We start from the raw sequence: 19,505 nt of genomic DNA on the forward strand, positions 1-19,505 counted from the left end.
CAAAAACAAGTCGGGCAGGAAAGTCTATTGTATGTAATATATATTGTATGTATACAAATTTATAGTACATCACTACTATAAAGTGACATTTCAAGATTCTCTTTATTAAATTGATAAGAGTTTTCCCAGAGGTGGCATTGATTTAAATGTATTTTTTTTTTTTTGCAGCTCACAGGATAATTATTTGATACTCCATAGTGGTTCATTTTGAAAACCTTTCAAAATTAAAAACAAATAAATATATAATTATTAGCTCTCAGTTTGTTTAATGTCACGGATTAAGCTCCCAGCAGATGATCAAAATTGAAGTGCTGTTCTTGAAAACGCACCCTTTGGGAGGATGTTAAAAATCCCATGACACAGTCGAACCCACAGAAAAGTACATCATTTGATCATTTGTCTCAATGCTGTACATGAGATCATGCACTTTGTAAAAATGTACTTGCAAAAGGACAAAAACAAATTTTTGTGTTGAAGTTTAGATGTCATTTAGCTTCAGCAGCCATAAACTAAGCAGCTGAAAAGACAGCCAGGGCTTCCACTCGACAGTGACTCTAACAGTGCCTGTATGTGGATGTCATTTAAGATCAGAAAATAGCTTGGTTCTGTGCCAGGCTTGGTTCAGTGACTGCTGAAAGAAGGAACGAGTTATATAATATGAAAATTATTCAGTGCACTTTTCAAGCTTGGCTACATGCTTAACCACACATCGTCACATGCCTCACCAAAACCCCGATGGGATGGTGTGGCTCTCACTGCCAATTCTCATCTTCCAACTTTTCTACCCTTCTATCCTAACCAGAATTTATATCAGATATTCCCTTCACATTCCTGTTCACGTGCTTGGTCCTGCCATTTCATGTAGCATTGATCACCAATAAGGATGTCACTAACCATGCACATCTCCCTGCCCACCTTCATCCTTCAACCTCCAATGCTGGAGGAAATGCTTTCACCTCAGTTCCTTCGCCAATTCACTTCCATATTCCTAACTCCCTCTTTCCTGACAGTCTAGCACTGCTTCTTTTTACCTCCTCAACAACTCCTCATTTTGTCTTCAATACTTTAACCTGTATCAAATTACTCATTGGGCTGGATTCAATGTCCCTCGCTATCATGTTTGAGGGTGGGGAGGCTTATAAAATTTAGCACATGGCCTTCCCACTGCCCCTGAACTGTCTCCCATTTTATGGGAAACAGGGACGACGTCAGGCACCCTGCCTGCCCTTGGGCCTATCGAGGCCCTCAGGTGGCCAATGAATGGCCGCTTACACACCTCTGACACTATTTTGTCCATGGCAGGTGGGCTGCTGTTGGACAATGGGGGTGGGTGGGATTTCCTCTGGTGGTCCCTTCTGCTCATCGGGCACACCTTGCCCTCAGGGCCATACCACTACTTTAATCCTCCCGCCCCTGCCTCTAAAACCCACTCTTTCCCCTCCCTTATCCCCTAAGCTGGAGCTTGCCAACTAGGCCTTACCAATACCCTTGCCATAAATGATGTTTGTCTCAATAACCTTCTCTTGCCTGGGGATTGCCTGAAGTCCCAGTAGTGATGACTGCACAAACATGGCGCTGCTGGGACCAGGGAGCTGCTCACCAATTAAATTGGCCTGCAGCTCCCGAAGGCGGGATTTCCTCCCGAGATGGAGATGGAAGTCTCATCCTGACCCAAGTAACACTGCACCCAGCATAAAGTGGTTACGGGGTAGTTGACGTTTTGGTGCGTGGGCTCCCAGGCGACCTATTGTCGCCGGTGGGGGTTGGGGGTTCGATATGGCTCCAGATAAAATCCAGCCCATTATCTCCCATCGTGGTTGCCCTCTGGGCACAGCTTCTGAGCATTGCAGAATTAAGCACATTTGGTGCATGACTGACCTCGTTGTCCACCTCAATCAAATCAATCATTATTGCACCTGTGTCTGAATAGTACAAATATTCATACCACTCTCGGTTCATTCTGGAAGGTAAGAGCAATCGCTGGTTTATTTTCCACATCATAAATCACTGGCAGAAAAACCTTTCCCTGCCTTCCCTATCTTCACCTAAAACACCAAATATGAAGGCTGAGATTCGCCGTTGGCCGACGTGGAAATCGGGAAACTCGATTGGGCGGAGAATCAGTTCCGATGTCAAAATTGTGGTGGTAGCCTATTTGATGCCAAATCGCAATTCTCCAACACCTCGACAGTGGCGTCAATGCATTCCAGAATGCACATACAGTAAATACCTTTTGCATAACATGAGGGGGCTCGACCCGGTATCCACCGGGGCCTCCGCGATTATAGGCCTCCGATGGGCCAAGTTCCCGACAGTGCAGTTCACTTTTGCTTTTAAAAATCCTGAAACCGGCAACGCGGCTGCTGAAGGAGAGAGAGAGGAAGTAGGACACGGAGAGGAGCGACTGTGGGCTGCTAGGCCGGACACTGGCTGGGTTGGGGGCGGGCCCTGCCAGGGCCGGGAGTGGGGCCTTTCACCCCTTGCAGACAATGGGTATTGGAATTCAACAGCAATGGTTGCCTTCCCGCTGGGCGCTGCAGCCCTGGGGGATGCCATGTAGTTGTACGAAGTGGAGCTGCTCGAGGAGGAGAAAACTGCAGCGAGGGGCAGGTGGCAGCTGCCCAGGTGGGAGAGTTGGCTGCCCATTAGGCCGAGGAGGAGAAGGTGCCAAGGAGGAGCCACATGAGGCCTTGTGTACCTGCAGAGCCTGTCATTTGAGAACTGGGCATGCCATCGAAAACTCCGGCTGAGCAGAGAGACAGTGCAACATATCTGCCAGATGTTGGATCACCTGGCACCGCGGGGGTATGGGGGAGGACACCCGCTCCCAATGGCCATCAAGGAGATGGTCGCCCTGAACGTTTACGTGACGGGGTCCTTCTAGGCGCTGAGTGGGGACCTGTCCGCGAACTCACAAACCTCAATGCATAGGTGCATCAGCACCGTCACGGACGTCCTATATGCCCAGGTGGCTCAATACATCAATTTCAATGTGGACCAGGTCACCAGTATGCCCGGGCAGCGGGGTTCGCCGCCATCGATGGGATGCCCCAGGTCCAGGGGGTGATCGACGGAATGCATGTCCCCCTACGTGCACCTGCAGATAGCAGGCCGCTCTACACAAACCGACAGGTGTTCCACATGATGAACGTTCAGCTGATAAGTAACCATCAGGTGCGCACCATGCACGTCTGTGCCCGGTACCAGGGCAGTGTGCACAATGCCTTCATCCTGGCACACTCAATGATTCTTAACATGCTCGAGATGCCCCCCCCCCCCCCCTCCGGCTGGGGATGTTGGTCTCGGTGACAGGGGTTATCCACTGCGGTCATGGCTGATGAAGCGTATCCGGAGGGCACAGACCGACGCGGAGACCCACTACAATAAAGCGAATACAGCAACCAGGAGCGTGATCGAGCGGTGCTGCGACCTCCTGAATGTGCGGTCCTTCTGGAGGCGGGGTCTGGCCAGGGGCTGGACTCCGCATCCCAACCCCTCACTCCCCTCCCCGCTGGCCACCCCCCACCTGCAACTCCCGCCGTGATACATACCTGTCATACTACGGGCCATGGGTTGGCAGTATCAGCGGGTAGCGGGTCTAGTCCATGGAAGATGATGACAATCTGCTTGCCAATGAACTCTGGTGCTCCGCATCGTTTGACAACATCTGACTCCAGCTCACGGTAGCACTTCCCACCGTCTACCTAGGTGATGCCTGCATGCGAGCTGTCCATTCCTTCACATGGTCCCATCGAATCCCTGGGGTGGTGCAGGTGGGGACGGTCAGGGGGATGGGGAGCCCGGGTCATCCATTCCCCTCCCAAATGTCCACCCATTCCGACCACTCCCCCCGACCAGCCCAGCCCTCACATCCATCAGACAGGGCACAGAGCCAGATTGGAACTGTGGCACCAGGCGTTTAATGTGAACGAGCATCTACAGATTTGTGCCCTAGCCCCTATAACTAAACTGTGCACTGCACCCGTGCCAACTTAACTAGTGTCTAACTTCCTGGCCTTACGGGCCCTAATGCTATGTCTAGCTGGATCCCCAGACGGTACAGCATGAGTGGCCTGCTGTAATTCCCGCCCTGCGGCCTGGGTCCCATTGGCAGGCGTCCTCTGGGGCGACCAGGCCTGGATGGGCCCAGCTGCTGCTCGGTTGTCCCAGGTGGTGTGGTGCCACACCGTTCTGCCTGCTGCCCACCAGATATGCTAGGACAGGAGGGGGGAGTCCAAGGTGCTGCGGTGTTCCGGCACCTCCCCTGCAGGACTCACCGGCACGGGCCCCAGCACCTCCTCCTCCCTCGGGGTGGCTGATGCCCCCGCTACTCCATGGGACAGAGGCCTGAGGGAAGCTATCCCTGAGGCTCCCCTGACACTTCCAGTCCTGGAGGCCCGCTCTGCTCTCGACCAGAGTCTGCATGCTCGTGGCCATGAACGCACTGATCATCTACGTCTGGAACTGCGTCACATCACGTTGCGACTGTGCCTTCTGGATTTGTGTCACATCAGGCAATGACTGCGCCATCTCCCTCTGTGTCTGCGCCACATCAGCCAGCGCCTGGGCAATGCTGCCGCCGTTCCCAGACATGGCCCGCATGTGACTGGGCCAAGCTCAGGAGCGCCACTGCAATTTTCAGGCGGCTTTGGGACATGGTTGCCTGTGAGGCGGCAACCCTGTCCTGGGCCTCGGCCAGCACCTGCACAGAATGGCCCAGGCCGTGGATATGCTGATCCATCGCCCCCAATGCCTCCACCGTGGTCGCCACCTGTGCGGTGTTGGCCAGGGTGGCACGCATCCTCGGCACCACCTCTTTCTCCTGCAAGCGGTTGGATTCCTCCAACTGCACCTGCATGTGCTGGATGCTCGCCGACAACCCCTCATGTAGTCCCTGGCTCTGTGACTGCATTTCCACTATGGATGGGACTGTTTTTTCCAGAAGCTCGAGAACTGTCTGCACAGCAGCTAGTCCCTGGGATCAGCCTGCCTTCCGACAGTTCGCCCCCTCGGTGCTTCTACCTCCACCTGGTGTCCTGAGTCTCAGGCGGAGGGCTGGTGTCCAAGCTGCTCTCCTCGTCGGTGCTCGGCTGCGGCATTGGTTGGGGGGGTGGATGGGGTGGAAGATGGCAGTTGGACCCCCCCCCCTTTCAGCAGGTCCTGCAAGACACAAGGCAAGACGCTTGATTAGACTGCGGGCCGGGGGGGGCATGTGGGTGAGGGTGGTGGTGTTGGCGTGAGGGCAGTATTGGGGTGAGGGTGGTGGGGGGATTGGCACATGTGACACGGGGAACCGCAACTAAGTGGGGTCTCACTTCCTCGCCCGCAGCCGAGCTCCACCTCGGCGACCTCCCGTTCCTACAGGCTGCTGACCCCATCCTGGGCCCTCTGCTCGGCCACGGTGAGGGCCCGCAGATCCGGCGGTCCCCCTCCTGTCTTCTTCCTCTCCCGTTATGGGCGACCTTCTCCTGGCGGGGGGAGGGACAGAAAACGACAGTGATGGACAGTCAACGCATGTAGCCTAGGGGGTGGGTAACTGGTGGCCTCAGTGGCCAGGGTTGGTATGGGGGCTGGTATGGGTAGCGGCATGTGCGGCAGGGTGGGGCTTCGGCCATCCTCCCTTTGCAATGGCAATATGCCTGTAGTCTTTAGAAATTGCAGTTATCACCCTCCACCATTGCCCATCCTCTCAGGTTGCTACCTCATCTCGTTGACTGACTTTTCCTACTTTTGTCATCAATGTTAATTCTGTATTTGCCTCCCATTCAGTCTTTTTTAAATTCCTCCAGTCCAGTTTTCAAAGCATGTTAATCACCCTAATCAAATTCATCATTGGCATTTTCTGTGATTACTTATCCTCCCTTATCTTCCTCGATATTTCCATGGTATCTGACACTATTGTCCTCCACTGTCTCCCTCCCATTGGACTGCCGTTATGAGATTCTCACTCGCATTTTGCAAATTCAGCAGGAGTATGTTCACCAATGGCTTCCTGCCCTATTTCCACAAAATCAGTTTGGAGATCTAGGGAGGGATTCTCTGCCGGTGGGATGTTCCGTTTTGCCGGCAGCCCGAGGGTTTCCCGACGGCATGGGGCTGTCCCACAATGGGAAACCACACTGACCGCCCAGCGAAACGGAGCATCCCGCCAGCGGGTTGAGGCATAAATGTGGCTGGGCGGAGCATCCCGCAGCTAACCTCTTTGGCTTCATCCCTTTCATTGTTTATATTGTCCCTTCAATTACATCACCTTTAGGCATATGGGCCTCCTTCCATATTAATGCTGACAGTACCCAATTCAATCACTCTCGCTACTTCCCGAGATCTCATAACAACCTCTGTTCTGTCAGACATCCTCTCTGATATTAAGATGTGGACGAGCCAAAATGTTATCCAATTGCACAATGGAAAGACTGAAGTCATGGCTTTAGGTCCATGCCACAATCGTGGGCGGGATTCTCCGGTTGTCGACACGTTTCCGACCAAATCGGGGGAGCACCGTTTTCGTGATGCTCCACCCCCTCCAAAGCGGCGTGTTCCCAGAGTACACCGCGTGCCGTACCAACGGCCTCAGGACGTTGCCTGAGGCCCACCCACCGATGCTCCGCCCCCGAGTTCCCGACGGCGTCAGTCGCATGTGCTACCATCGTCGGGAACTTGGCATGGCGGCTGCGGACTCAGTCCAGCGCCACCACAGTCGGGGGAGGGCCGATCCGTGGGCAGGGGGGACTTTGAAAGGTGGCTGGGGGCACTGCTGGAAGATGGTCCGGGACTCACGAGCCAGCCAAAGTGGGGACACTATTTTGCAGGCCGGGGCCACGCGCATCCGGCGCCAGGTTGCACGGCGCGGCCGCTGCAGGCCGCCTCCGTGCACATGCACGGCCACGGACCCGGCAATTCTCCGGGCTGTACCGGCAGCTAGAGCCTGGTGCTCTATGCTGCTGGCATGCTAGCCCCCAGCCAAACAGATGATCGGTGGCTGTTTTGCTCCGGATTTTCTAGCGTAAAACGCCACTGTTCCCATGCCGGCGTGAGGACAGAATCGGAGAATCCAGCCCCTTTTCTTTGACACTGACTGCATCCTTCTCCCTTGATTCCTGCTGAGGCCTAATGAGACAGTACATCGTCATACTTGATCCAGGACAGAGGTTCAAACCCCATAACTGTCCATTATCAAAATACTTCCATTTTTGAAGCCCATTTCTTCAAGAAATCCCTAGCTCACCTATCTTAACTACTTCACAAAGAATCAGTACCCACACCTCTTATACTCTGTGAAACACTTTTTGAGATTTAGCTATGTTAAAGGTGCTGAGTAGGATCAAATTGTAGTTTTTCTAAATATTTGTTAGTGGCAATAATGCTTTGCAGATAATTGTTCCAAAAATAAAATTGAGTGGTTATTGCATGCTACTAGTTTGAATTCTGCATTTGCAGAATGAGCAAGATCTATTCATTCATCCTTTTATTTACTGAATTGTTCTCATTTTACAGAATGTGCGAGTGAAACCGATCCAGTAACTGTATTGATAGCAGTGGTTGGTAGTATTCTGGCAGTGGGAATTGTCTTGCTTGCCATTTGGAAACTGATTGTCACTATTCATGACAGGCGGGAATTTGCCAGATTTCAGAATGAAAGGTCCAGAGCCCGATATGAGATGGTAAGATTTTTGTTAAGCTATGTTTAATTACTGCAGAACTGCTACAGAAACTATTGAGCCAATAATACATTAGCAAGCACCCAAAGACGCTCAAACAGAGAGGTTTGAACTTTACAATACTTCTGTCGTACTTGTAATCACAGAATTCATTGTTGTCACTTTCCTGTTCCACCGCATCAGGTTCAGATTCACTTTTCTCAGCTGAGAGTTTACTTCATTGAAAATTAGACATTGGAAGTTTTCCACACATATATAGGGCAGGATTCTCCGTCGACTGACGCCAGAATTGCGAAATGCGATTGGGCGGAGAATTGGTTTTGATGCCGAAATCATGGCCGGAACCGGGTTCATGCCAAATCACAATTCTCCAATGCCTCGACAGCGATGTGAATGTACTCCACTCCGCATGTACAGTAAATGACATTGGCATATCATTAGCGGGCTTGACCCGGTTTTCTCCGCCTCACTGGGGCGAATTCCCTATGGTGAGGTTCACTTCTGCTTTTAAAAATCGTGAAACAGGCACCGTGGCTGCTGAGGGAGAAAGGGGGGGTAGGGAAAGTGTCCAACATCGCCATAATTTGCTGGCAGTGGTGCCGCTGGCTGGGGACGTCCTCTGCCACGGCCGGGGGGTGTAGCAGGGGTGGCCAGGAAGTGGGCTGTGAGGTCCGGGTGGACTGTCACTGAACACCTTTGCCGCAGCCTGCAAGACAGCCATGCAGCCCCTGACTGTCCACTGTGAACGTAGGGCCATGGGTCATATGGATGTCCCCCCAGGCCACCCCGCTAGGTGCTCTCTGGCCCCAGCCGACCCATCAGTGCATTGGGCGCACTCTAGTGTAATCAGTGCCATCCTGTTGGCTGTGATGGGGTGTGTGTGGGGAGTGAAGTGTGCATAGGCGGCTGCAGCTTGTCAGCCTCCTGAGTGTCAAGCATGGACCCAGTGAATCCCGCACCATTTCCTATTGGAATCGATTGTGTTCCACATGGCGCCGGTGCTAGCCGCTTAATGGTTGCTGTCGTGGAATCTTGCCCAGTGACAACACTTATTCTCAGGAATGGAGAATCCAGCCGATAATGTCTGATTAAAATATCAGGGGCTGGATTCTACGCCAGCGGGATTCTCCGATGCGCTTGGAGTGCACCCACGGCCACAGGTTTCCCGGTGGCGTGGGGTGACCACAATGGGAAATCCCATTGGCAGGTGGCGAGAACGGAATCCTGCTGCCAACAAGGGCACACTGCCGAGGAACACATGGCTGGTGGACCGGAGAATCCCCCCAAAAAAATAATTGCAGAATTTGACATAGTAAAACAAGATGATGGGCACAAGACACATGCTGATGAAGGTGTCCAAGTGTCCCATCTTAACTAATTTATCTAGATAGAACATATACATACTTATCGACATATTGGATTGGATTGGATTTTGTTTATTGTCACGTGTACCGAGGTGCAGTGAAAAGTATATTTCTGCGAGCAGCTCAACAAATCATTAAGTACATGAAAAAAAAAGAAAATACATAATAGGGCAACACAAGGTACACAACGTAACTGCATAAACACCGGCATCGGGTGAAGCATACAGGGTTGTAGTGTTAATGAGGTCTGTCCATAAGAGGGTCATTTAGGAGTCTGGTAGCAGCGGGGAAGAAGCTGTTTTTTAGTCTGTTCGTGCATGTTCTCAGACTTTTGTATCTTCTGCCCGATGGAAGAAGTTGGAAGAGTGAGTAAGCCGGGTGGGAGGGGTCTTTGATTATGCTGCCCGCTTTCCCCACGCAGCGTGAGATGTAGATGGAGTCAGTGGATGGGAGGCAGATTTGTGTGATGGACTGGGCTGTGTTCACGACTTTCTGAAGTTTCCTGCGGTCCTGGGCCGAGCAGTTGCCATACCAGGCTGTGATGCAGCCAGATAGGATGCTTTCTATGGTGCATCTGTATAAGTTGGTAAGAATTAATGTGGACATGCCAAATTTCTTTAGTTTCCTGAGGAAGTATAGGCGCTGTGGTGCTTTCTTGGTGGTAGCATCAACGTGGGTGGACCAGGACAGATTTTTGGAGATGTGTACCCCTAGGAATTTGAAGCTGCTAACCATCTCCACCTCAGCCCCGTTGATGCTGACAGGGGTGTGTACAGTACTTTGCTTCCTGAAGTCAATAACCAGCTCTTTAGTTTTGCTGGCATTGAGGGATAGATTGTTGTCGCTGCTCCTAACCTCAATCCGCTGTTGTCTTTCTCCTAACCTCAATCTAAAAGATTTTCAAGTGTTCTTCCATGAAAACGTTCTTCTTGGCATTGTCCCTGAATCATATTTATTTGTTCCACGATTCTTGTGCACCTGGAAATTATGCTCTGGATTAAGTTTATCTGTGACATTTAATAATTTCTGTGCTTCTACGACATCCCCTCTTGGCTGCTCCCATTATTGCAGGATCTGTTACATTTCAATCTTTTGATACAAGGGGCGTCATTCTCCGACCCCCCGCCGGGTCGGAGAATGGCCGTTGGCCGCCGTGAATCCTGCCCCCGCCGAAGTCTCCGGTACCGGAGATTGGGCGGGGGCGGGAATCGGGCCGCGCCGGTTGGCGGGACCCCCCGCTGGATTCTCCGGCCCGGATGGGCCGAAGTCCCGCCCAGTAATTGCCTGTCCCGCCAGCGTAAATCAAACCTGGTATTTACCGGTGGGACCAGGCGGCGTGGGCAGGCTCCGGGGTCCTGGGGGGGGGGCGCGGGGCGATCTGACCCTGGGGGGTGCCCCCACGGTGGCCTGGCCCGCGATCGGGGCCCACCGATCCGCGGGCGGGCCTGTGCCGTGGGGGCACTCTTTCCCTTCCGCCTCCGCTACGGCCTCCACCATGGTGGAGGCGGAAGAGACTCTCCCCACTGCGCATGCCCGGGAAACTTTCAGCGGCCGCTGACGCTCCCGCGCATGCGCCGGGAAACTGTGAGCGGCCGCTGACGCTCCCGCGCATGCGCCGCATTTCCGCGCCAGCTGGCGGGGAAACAAACACCATTTCCACCAGCTGGCGGGGCGGAAATCCCTCCGTCGTCGGCCTAGCCCCTCAATGTTGGGGCTAGGCCGCCAAAGATGCGGAGCATTCTGCACCTTTGGGCCGACGCGATGCCCGTCTGATTGGCGCCGTCTTTGGCGCCAGTCGGCGGACATCGCGCCGTTGGGGGAGAATTGTGCCCAAGAAATGTGTCTTGTAATTCTCCCCTTTGCCTCCTGCATGGTTCCAGTGGTTCTTCTGGCTCTCAAACAGAAACGGGGGGGGGGGGGGGGGGGAAGGCAGCTATTAGGAAAGCAAAAGTTGGGAAGTCATTTTTCACTGGGTTTGGTGCTGGGATCACTGTTGTTCACAATTTACATGAATCATGTAAACTCTGGAGTCAAAAGTACAATTTCAAGATTTGTAGGAAAAAACATTGGGGGTGAAATTTCCAGCCCCATGGAGAGGGTGAGGCTGAAAAATGCAGGGGCCATTCTAAAATCCATTGACTTCAGCAGGAGTGGAAAATCCCACCTGCAAAAAATAGTGGATACCACTATTACACGTGAGAACACCACCCACCAGGTACGTGGTACATACTCGTGCGACTCGGCCAACGTTGTCTACCTCATATGCTGCAGGAAAGGATGTCCCGAAGCGTGGTACATTGGCGAGACCATGCAGACGCTGCAACAACGAATGAACGGACATCGCACAACAATCACCAGGCAGGAATGTTCCCTTCCAGTCGGGGAACACTTCAGCAGTCAAGGGCATTCAGCCTCTGATCTCCGGGTAAACGTTCTCCAAGGCGGCCTTCAGGACGCGCGACAACGCAGAATCGCCGAGCAGAAACTTACAGCCATGTTCCGCACACATGAGTGCGGCCTCAACCGGGACCTGGGATTCATGTCGCATTACATTCATCCCCCACCATCTGGCCTGCAAAATCCTACCAACTGTCCTGGCTTGATACAATTTACACCTCTTTAACCTGGGGTTACCCCATCTCTGGATCTGTAAAGATTTAATCACCTGCTAATGGTCGCATTCCAAGCATTGTTTGGCATCTTTGAATTTGTCTATATATATGTTTCTGGAACATACCTCTTCATTCACCTGAGGAAGGAGCAGCGCTCCGAAAGCTAGTGACATCGAAACAAACCTGTTGGACTTTAACCTGGTGTTGTAAGACTTCGTACTCTGCTTGATTGAGGTAGAGGAGTGTGATGAATGTAGAAATGTTTGTATATTATTTTATATTCTGGTGCAGTAATGTCATTAAAACCCCCGGTTTAAAATACTTGCATGCAGTGTGTCTACTAAAGCTGTAATTAAAGAGTCTTAAAAGGTGAGGTAATGCTTGATTCTAACACTTATTCGGTTACAGATAAAGGGCTAATGGAATCATGTACTAATTGCTGGAGTGTAATAGGGAGTGATGTTTAGTCCTAGCTAAGCAAGTCATGGAACTTAGTGGGATACAGATGATGTGATTAATGGGAGGAGCCAGGTCTATCTGTAGTTTTGCAGCTTGTTGGACTGTTTTAAGTTGAACAGCAGTTTGCCATAGGATTTGAGTCTGACAAGATAGAAGTGTACTGGACCTGCTCTTGAAAGGGTTTCCTTCTAAACTTATCTACACAGAAGACCACAAGTAAACCTGTGTTAACTTTACTTATAAGAGGAATTGAGTAGATTGGCCATGCTAAAATTGACCCTAAGTGTCCAAAGGTTAGGGTGGGGGATTGGGCATAGGAAGGGTGCTATTCTAGAGAGCCGGTGCAGTCCTGATGGGCTGAATGGCCTCCTGCACTGTAGAGATGCTATGATTCTATGATTTGAACTGTATTGGATTGCTTAATTGGAATTAGTGACAGGGGTAGATAGTAAGTTCAAGTTTTTCCTTTTACTTCAGAATTGTTTAACTAATGTGATTAATTCGATATTCAATTAAAGCTTGGTTCAACACAAAAGATACCTATTGGTCAAAGTCACAGGGTGAAATATCCTTTCCTTACAGTCCTACAAATAGACATTTGTTTGGGATTTTGGTCTAGTATACCAACAAACGTTGGGGTTTTTATGATGTCACGGAGAATCCACACAGAGTTTTATCAAAGAAACTTGGTTTATTTGCAAGGCATTAACCCTAAGTTTATAATCCCTGCACCAATGGACTGTTCTGTCCAGTTTCATGACAGGGACCACCGGCACCGCCCAATTCACGAAGCATACGGTCCAAATAATGCCCAAAGTCTTCAAACTGTTGAATTTGGCTTCCACCTTGTCTAACAAGGCTTAGGGAACCGAGCCCACCCGGAAGTATCACAGCTGAGCCTCCAGGTCAACCTGGATCTTGGCCGCAGGCCCTTTTATGGTACCGGGCTGGAAGACGTCAGGGTACTGGCCAAGCACGTCGTTCAAGCCACTCGACCCCACTTGCAGAATGTGCTGTCAGTCTGAGTGCAAATGGTCCAACCAATTGCGGCCCAACAGGCTGGGGCCGTTCCTTTGAATGATGATGAGAGGGAAGTGAGCCGACTGGTGCCCCTAATCCACCGGAGCCAATGTCTTCCCAACAATACTCAACTGCTACCTCGTGTATGTGGCTAACCGAGCCACTGTGCCTGCCAAGGTCAAAGTCTGCACACCCTGCTTTTTGCGGTAAGACATGCTCTGTGCCACAACAGAAACTTCTGCACCAGTATCCAACTCCATGTTCAACAAATGGTCATTCATCTGCACTCCACCTGAATGGAGGCCACACATGACGCCACCTCACAATTCAGCTGCATCGCTGCCTCATCCTCCGGCTCATCCAGATGAAAATCCTAGTCCCGAGGCAGACGCCTACCCTGCTGGGGTACCTGTACCACTGGGACCCCCATTGTCTGCGGTCATACCTGGATCGGTGACTGCACATCATGCACCGACCCAAGTCCTCCTCAGCACACTCTGGGGACATCTCCCGCCGTGATGGCCGGGCCCGCGACCACAGGCCAGAATCTCTTCAGCAGCCGGACTGCGTGGGGGCGGGCACTGCGGGAGGGAGCGCACCCCAGGGTGGTCATCTCTATCCCCTGTATCTCCTGTACCCTCACTCAGCACTCTCACGGGATAAGGAGAGCTGTAGCAGCTGCTACAGATTCCGGGAAGGCTCGGCCAAGGGCTTTATCTGTGTCTCTATATTGTTGCTGCCGCAAACAAGATGATTGTGCAGCATCTCAGACAAAGCAGTCCCATAATCACAGAACTCACAATGTTCCTCAGTCGGGACATAAACTCGATGACAAACTCACACGGAGATCTTTCCGGCGTATTAAAGTGACACCGCTAAATGAAATGCTGTCCCACAAGCATCATGAGATGGTCGAAGATGCGGGTGTCAGGCGCCCCTGGGTACGTAAAGCTCCAAATTACCATGAACGAATGGATGCCATAAGCAATAAGCAAAATCACCATCTGGTGATCGTTCTCCTTGATGTTAGTTACATGAAAAAAATAGTGCATCCACTCCACGTATTAATTCCAGTCCTCAGCTCCGACGTCAAATGCATCCAACCGCCCAGGGCTAACCCACTGCGCCACCATGCTGCCGGGTCGCTAGTTTTATGAAGTTATGGAGAGTCCACACGAGTTGTATCAAAGAAACTTAGGTTTATTTACAAGGCTAATACACAGATCCTGGTAGTTCCCAACCGGGTCTAAATAGGTCGGTGCCGAACTGGCCGACCTTATATATACAACAAAGATTGAGTTTCCCCCGCCCCCTTAATGGGGGAGTTTGTACTCCACAAGGGATACGGGGAAGAGAATTATTCCCACCTCATTGCAGGTTATGACAGGGGTCCGGTCCGGTATCGTAACAGGACCAAAATTTTAAATGACCATGACCACCTGTCAAAAGCAAGCTGCTTAAGCCATTCAAATTCCAGGCATGTCTGGTTCGGCTGTTTGTTGGAGGAATGGAATTTCTGATGGTGCGCCTCTGGCACTAATTGGTACACACTTAAAATAGCCCTTTTCTTCTGCCTCGTAGCTTGCTGTACTTTCCTCAGGAGTAAACCTTGTGAGCATTTCCTGTCAGATTACTCTGCAACCGCAGAGACCAATATTGGGCTGGCCACTTAAAATACCGTACTATCCTTTTGAAGGAGTTAGAGAAGACATCCACCCCTTCTTCATCAAACTTCGGGATTAAATGGGCAAACTTCAATACCTCAGCCCCTAAATCTGAATTAGGGGTGCTTCCCTCACCAGGGATGTCTTCAATGGGCACAGTGGGTTCCTTCCTTCTCAGCTTGAGCTATTTTAATTTTAATTCCTTTCCTTTTCTCTGTCCTGGAATTTTCTCTCATCCTTCCATTCCTGTCCCTCTGTTTTTCATTAAATTCCAGTTCCAATATTTGCTGCTTTAGTCTTGATTTTTCTACCACTAGCTTATCCGTTTCAGTGTCCTCGATTTTCACCACTAGATGTTTCACCATTCATTTTAAAATTTCTGTTTTTCTTGCTTTGGGTGGAATTCCACCCCTAACTGACTAGCTGCATCTTTCAATTCTTGACTTTTTTGTCAGTTATCTCATGCTGGTCTATGAAAGCATCGACATTGGATGTGAACCTTTTAGCACTTCTTAATTACAGACCCAAGAAAACCTTTTATAGTTTTTAAATTGCTTTTGAAAGAAAAATGTACTGACCCCGCTCCAATATGAGTTTCAATGGGAGTCTGGATTATAGGAAATGTCTCTCTCTTCACACTCCCATGAGGGTGATTTATTTGTTTCTCATCTTCACTTTGGAATGTCGCTTTGTATTTTTAAACAGTTTGCTCTTTCTCAATTCAAATTCAAATTTCCAAGCAATTGAAAGTTGAAAAATCATGGGCTGAATTCTCTGCCATCGGGATTCTCCATTTTGACAGCAGCCCGGGGGTTTCCCAACGGCATGGGGCTGCCCCACAATGGGAAACCCCATTGACCAACCGGCGAAACGGAGAATCCCGACGGTGTGCTGCACCAAAAATACGGAAAAACCCGCCCAATATTTTCAAAAATAAGTGGGCATAGCTTTGTGACAATGTGTATAGGACCTTGGTTTGATCACACATGTAGTACAGTTATAAAAAAGTTATGGAGTCATCAAAGTCGATACAAAATCGATTCACAAGGGTGCGACCAGATTGATCATTAAAAAAAGTACAGACGTGGGTTTTTTTCTCTGGGAAAGGGTTAATTGATCGCGATCTTTAAATGAATAGAGAGATTTGACAGGGTAAACAGAGAGACAATATTTTTATTTGTGTGGGGGGGGGGACCAAACTAACAGCCAAAAATATGATAGTCACTAATAAATCCAATATGGAATTCAGAAGAAACTTATTTTCCCAAAGAGTGGTAAGGAAAGGGAATGTGCCACCGCGAGGAGTAGTTGAGGCAAATGATGCACTTAAGGAAAGCTAGATAAGCACATGTGGGAGAAGGGAGTAGAAGAGTATATTGATAGGGTTAGATGAATGGGAATGGGAGGAGGCTCAAGTTAAGAAGTTAAGTGCCAAGTCTAATATGCTCAAATTATTTTCTGTATCACATTTATTTCTACATCAATCATAGTATACTTGTGTATAGTATACCATGCAACCTGCCATTTCATCTGCCACTGAATTGCCCAAATGCTGAGTTTTCTGAGAGAGAAATGTGCCTGATCGTCGATTTCTGCACAAAGCTGCCATTAGGTGGCATGTCATATTCAGCAAGCACTTCAGTAAGCTAGAAGGGTGAGGGGAGCTTGAGTGGGCTGGTCACAAGCTGGAGTGTTTTTGTGAACATGAGAGGAGCTCCACTGGGCCCATAAAATTAAACACTTCCTTGGCCTTGGAATTAATGGTTGGTTGGTTGATAATCGGATGCCTAGCAGCTGAAAGTCAACCACACTAAATACAGTCACACAGGTGCCATCTTATTTACGTGTGCAGTGATTTTGGTGTCAAAAAAGCGGAACAGATTTTAACTTTACGAAGCTCTCGGCGCTAACCCTCACTTTGTTTTTCCTTTCAGGCAACCAATCCACTGTACAGACAACCCATAACCACTCATACTGTGGAACTTCTTTCAACAATGCATAACAAATCTTACAATGGTATAGTTGATTGAATTGGAAGTAGAACTGCAGTGGTAACTGTGTTGTCCGTTAGCACCTGACTCGGATTGCATTGCTGAATCGGGCAACTGGAAACTCCCCCTTCCTTCCTCGGTCAGACAAGATTGAAATGACTGGATGCTGCAGGAGCAAAGCTTGGTACTAGACAACTGCCTGATTTTGACAAAAACATCATAGCTGTGTGCGCGTCAGACTATTGACTTGTTCTTGGAGAAGAACATATTTCATTGGGTTTATTGCTTAGTTACGGGATGATGGAGATTCAAATTGCAACCTTTTTCAGGGCAGGTAACTTGTACAAAAGAAAGACAACTTTTGGTTTGATACAAAGTTATAATGCTTGAGATTTTTAAAGCTTTTTTTATGACTAGGTTGGTTACATTTAATCCTGTGACAAATGTTTTTAGCATAACAGAACCATTGAGCAATTAATGCTTAGTGTAATACACCTGAATTGGGCAGAAATCGGCATTTTTAGTAACCTATATCTACTACAGAAATATAACCATACAGATAACATTAATTTGATTGTAGGGATGCTGGGGTAGCTTTTCACTGGTTCCGCCAGCAGAAGACAGTGCAGTAACACCCTAAAATGGCAGTGGAACACTTACAATTACTATTCCTAATCTGGTTTCCAATAGATGGATCATCTGAGTCTGGCAGTAGATCTTTTTCCTATGCAAGAATCCCATTCTGTACCCAGATTGTCTTTTTAGGACAGTATTGGGTGAAGTGTGTGGTTTGTCAATTCCATCTGGTATCTTAAGATGAATCCAGCAGATAAGTTTAAATTTGTCTTTATGAAGCTTGGAGAAGCTATGCTCAGCAAAAATGACTTGGGTTGCTGCCACACATGGTTCCTTTACATGTCTCCCTGCTCCTTTCAGAGATGTACCTGTAGTATTGAAGAAGGCCAGACAGACTCCCCAACATCACAGTGGCTCAAAGCAAGTGGGATACCCCAACCCTTCAAAATGGACTGAGCCTCTTGCGAGGACCACTGGACAGCCAACGAGCCAAACTTGCCCATAGTCATAATCTACCCCATTGTGCCATGCCTGTTTTTTTGGCTTCACTAGGCTATTGATGCAAAATAGACATTATGTAATTTTTTACTAATTAAAGAATTTGTAGGTTTTTAGTCATTGCAACACTGATGATAACATTGTCAGAATTTTGTGAAGGGTTGCTAATTGTATCAACATCCTGCTGTTAATGTCAGAGTTACGTTTGGTTCTTTTACACATGAGAAACAGCATGAATAGCATTGTGCTATTAAAGTGCCATGTAAGAGGTTACATAATGGTGACATGAACTGCCTTGTACTTTTTGAAACATTTTTATGGTACAGCTATGCAGCATCTTGTATTTGTAAAACTATTTTAGCATTGGGAATTGCACTTTCAAACAATATTGCAGTTAATCAACTGGACATCACTAATACAATGTGGAGGTCCAATCTTCTTATTGATATTACAATCCTACAGTAACTTGTGTAAATGTACTTTCTATAACCTGATACTTGGTATTAGTTCAGACAGCTCATGTTGGTGCAGTACAGACTGTGCTGTAGTTTGACCATGTGACATGAATCGATAAGTTTATTTTTGAGGAATTGCAAAACTTGTAAAGGAGAAACAGCAATCATCATTTACCATGCCTAACTAAAGATGCCCGAGAAAGTAATTGATGTCTTAAGCTAACCGTAATCTGGTGAGGTCTGTTACAATGATTAAATATAGTCAGTTTTCAATATTATTTGTCAAGGTATTTGGTTCAAGTTGAATTTGAAACACCACATCCTCTCTGACTGCCAATCATTCACTATACAACTGCACACAATTTGAAAATAAAATGTCAATTGGAAGCATGAAATAGAATTCAAAGCTCCATCCCGCATCTAATCTAAATAAATGTAAAATCTATATGTTAGCAATAAAAACAGAAAATGCTGGGATAACTGGCAGCATCAGACTGAAGAAGGGTCATATGGACTCAAAATGGAAACTGTTTTTCTCTTCACAGATGCTGCCAGACCTGCTACGTATTTCCAGCATTTTATGTTTACATTTCAGGGGCGTCATTCTCCGACCCCCCGCCGGGTCGGAGAATGGCCGTTGGCCGCCGTGAATCCCGCCCCCGCCCCTGCCGAAGTCTCCGAAGGGAGAAAAGTCGGCGGGGCGTTAATGGCGCCGCTGCCGCGGAGAATGTCACGGGTCTGCGCAAGGCAGCCGATTTTCGGCCTGCCGATATTCTCCCTTCCGGATGGGCCGAAGTCCCGTCGACGTGATGACCGTTCACGTCGACGTCAATCAAACCTCCTTTTCATCGGCGTGACCCGGTGCTCCAGGCTCACGCCGACCAGCGAGGAGGTGAGTGACGGCCTGGGGGGTTGGCTCTGGGCAGGAAATGGCGTGGCCGCAGACTGATTGCGTGAGGAGAGATGTGTCTCGGCTTGTGTGTGTGTGCGGCGGGGGGGGGGGTGGTTAGAGTAGGCTGGGCTCCGGGGGAGTGCCGGGAGGGGGTCCGTGTCGGGGTGGAGGTTGGGGGTTGTGGAGGGGGTCCGTGCCGGGGTGGAGGTTGGGGGGGGGTCCGTGCTGGGGTGGAGGTTGGGGGTTGGGGAGGGGGTCCGTGCCGGGGTGGAGGTTGGGGAGGGGGTCCGTGTCGGGGTGGAGGTTGGGGGGGGGT

General features: G+C 49.5%; 1 protein-coding gene across 1 annotated transcript in view; it reads left to right on the forward strand.

The window, feature by feature from the left end:
- The window catches only part of itgb5 (integrin, beta 5), a 210,649-nt gene extending 192,074 nt beyond the window's left edge, over positions 1-18,575 (forward strand). The window contains exons 14-15 of the mRNA XM_072473441.1: positions 7,495-7,661; positions 16,712-18,575. Coding sequence (XP_072329542.1) covers positions 7,495-7,661; positions 16,712-16,807 — 263 coding nt within the window. The 3' untranslated portion in view covers positions 16,808-18,575. The remainder of the gene's footprint in view (positions 1-7,494; positions 7,662-16,711) is intronic.
- The last annotated feature ends 930 nt before the right edge of the window (positions 18,576-19,505 follow it).

The sequence above is a fragment of the Scyliorhinus torazame genome, chromosome 2, assembly GCF_047496885.1.
Source record: "Scyliorhinus torazame isolate Kashiwa2021f chromosome 2, sScyTor2.1, whole genome shotgun sequence".
In the NCBI taxonomy this organism is placed as follows: Eukaryota; Metazoa; Chordata; class Chondrichthyes; order Carcharhiniformes; family Scyliorhinidae; genus Scyliorhinus; species Scyliorhinus torazame.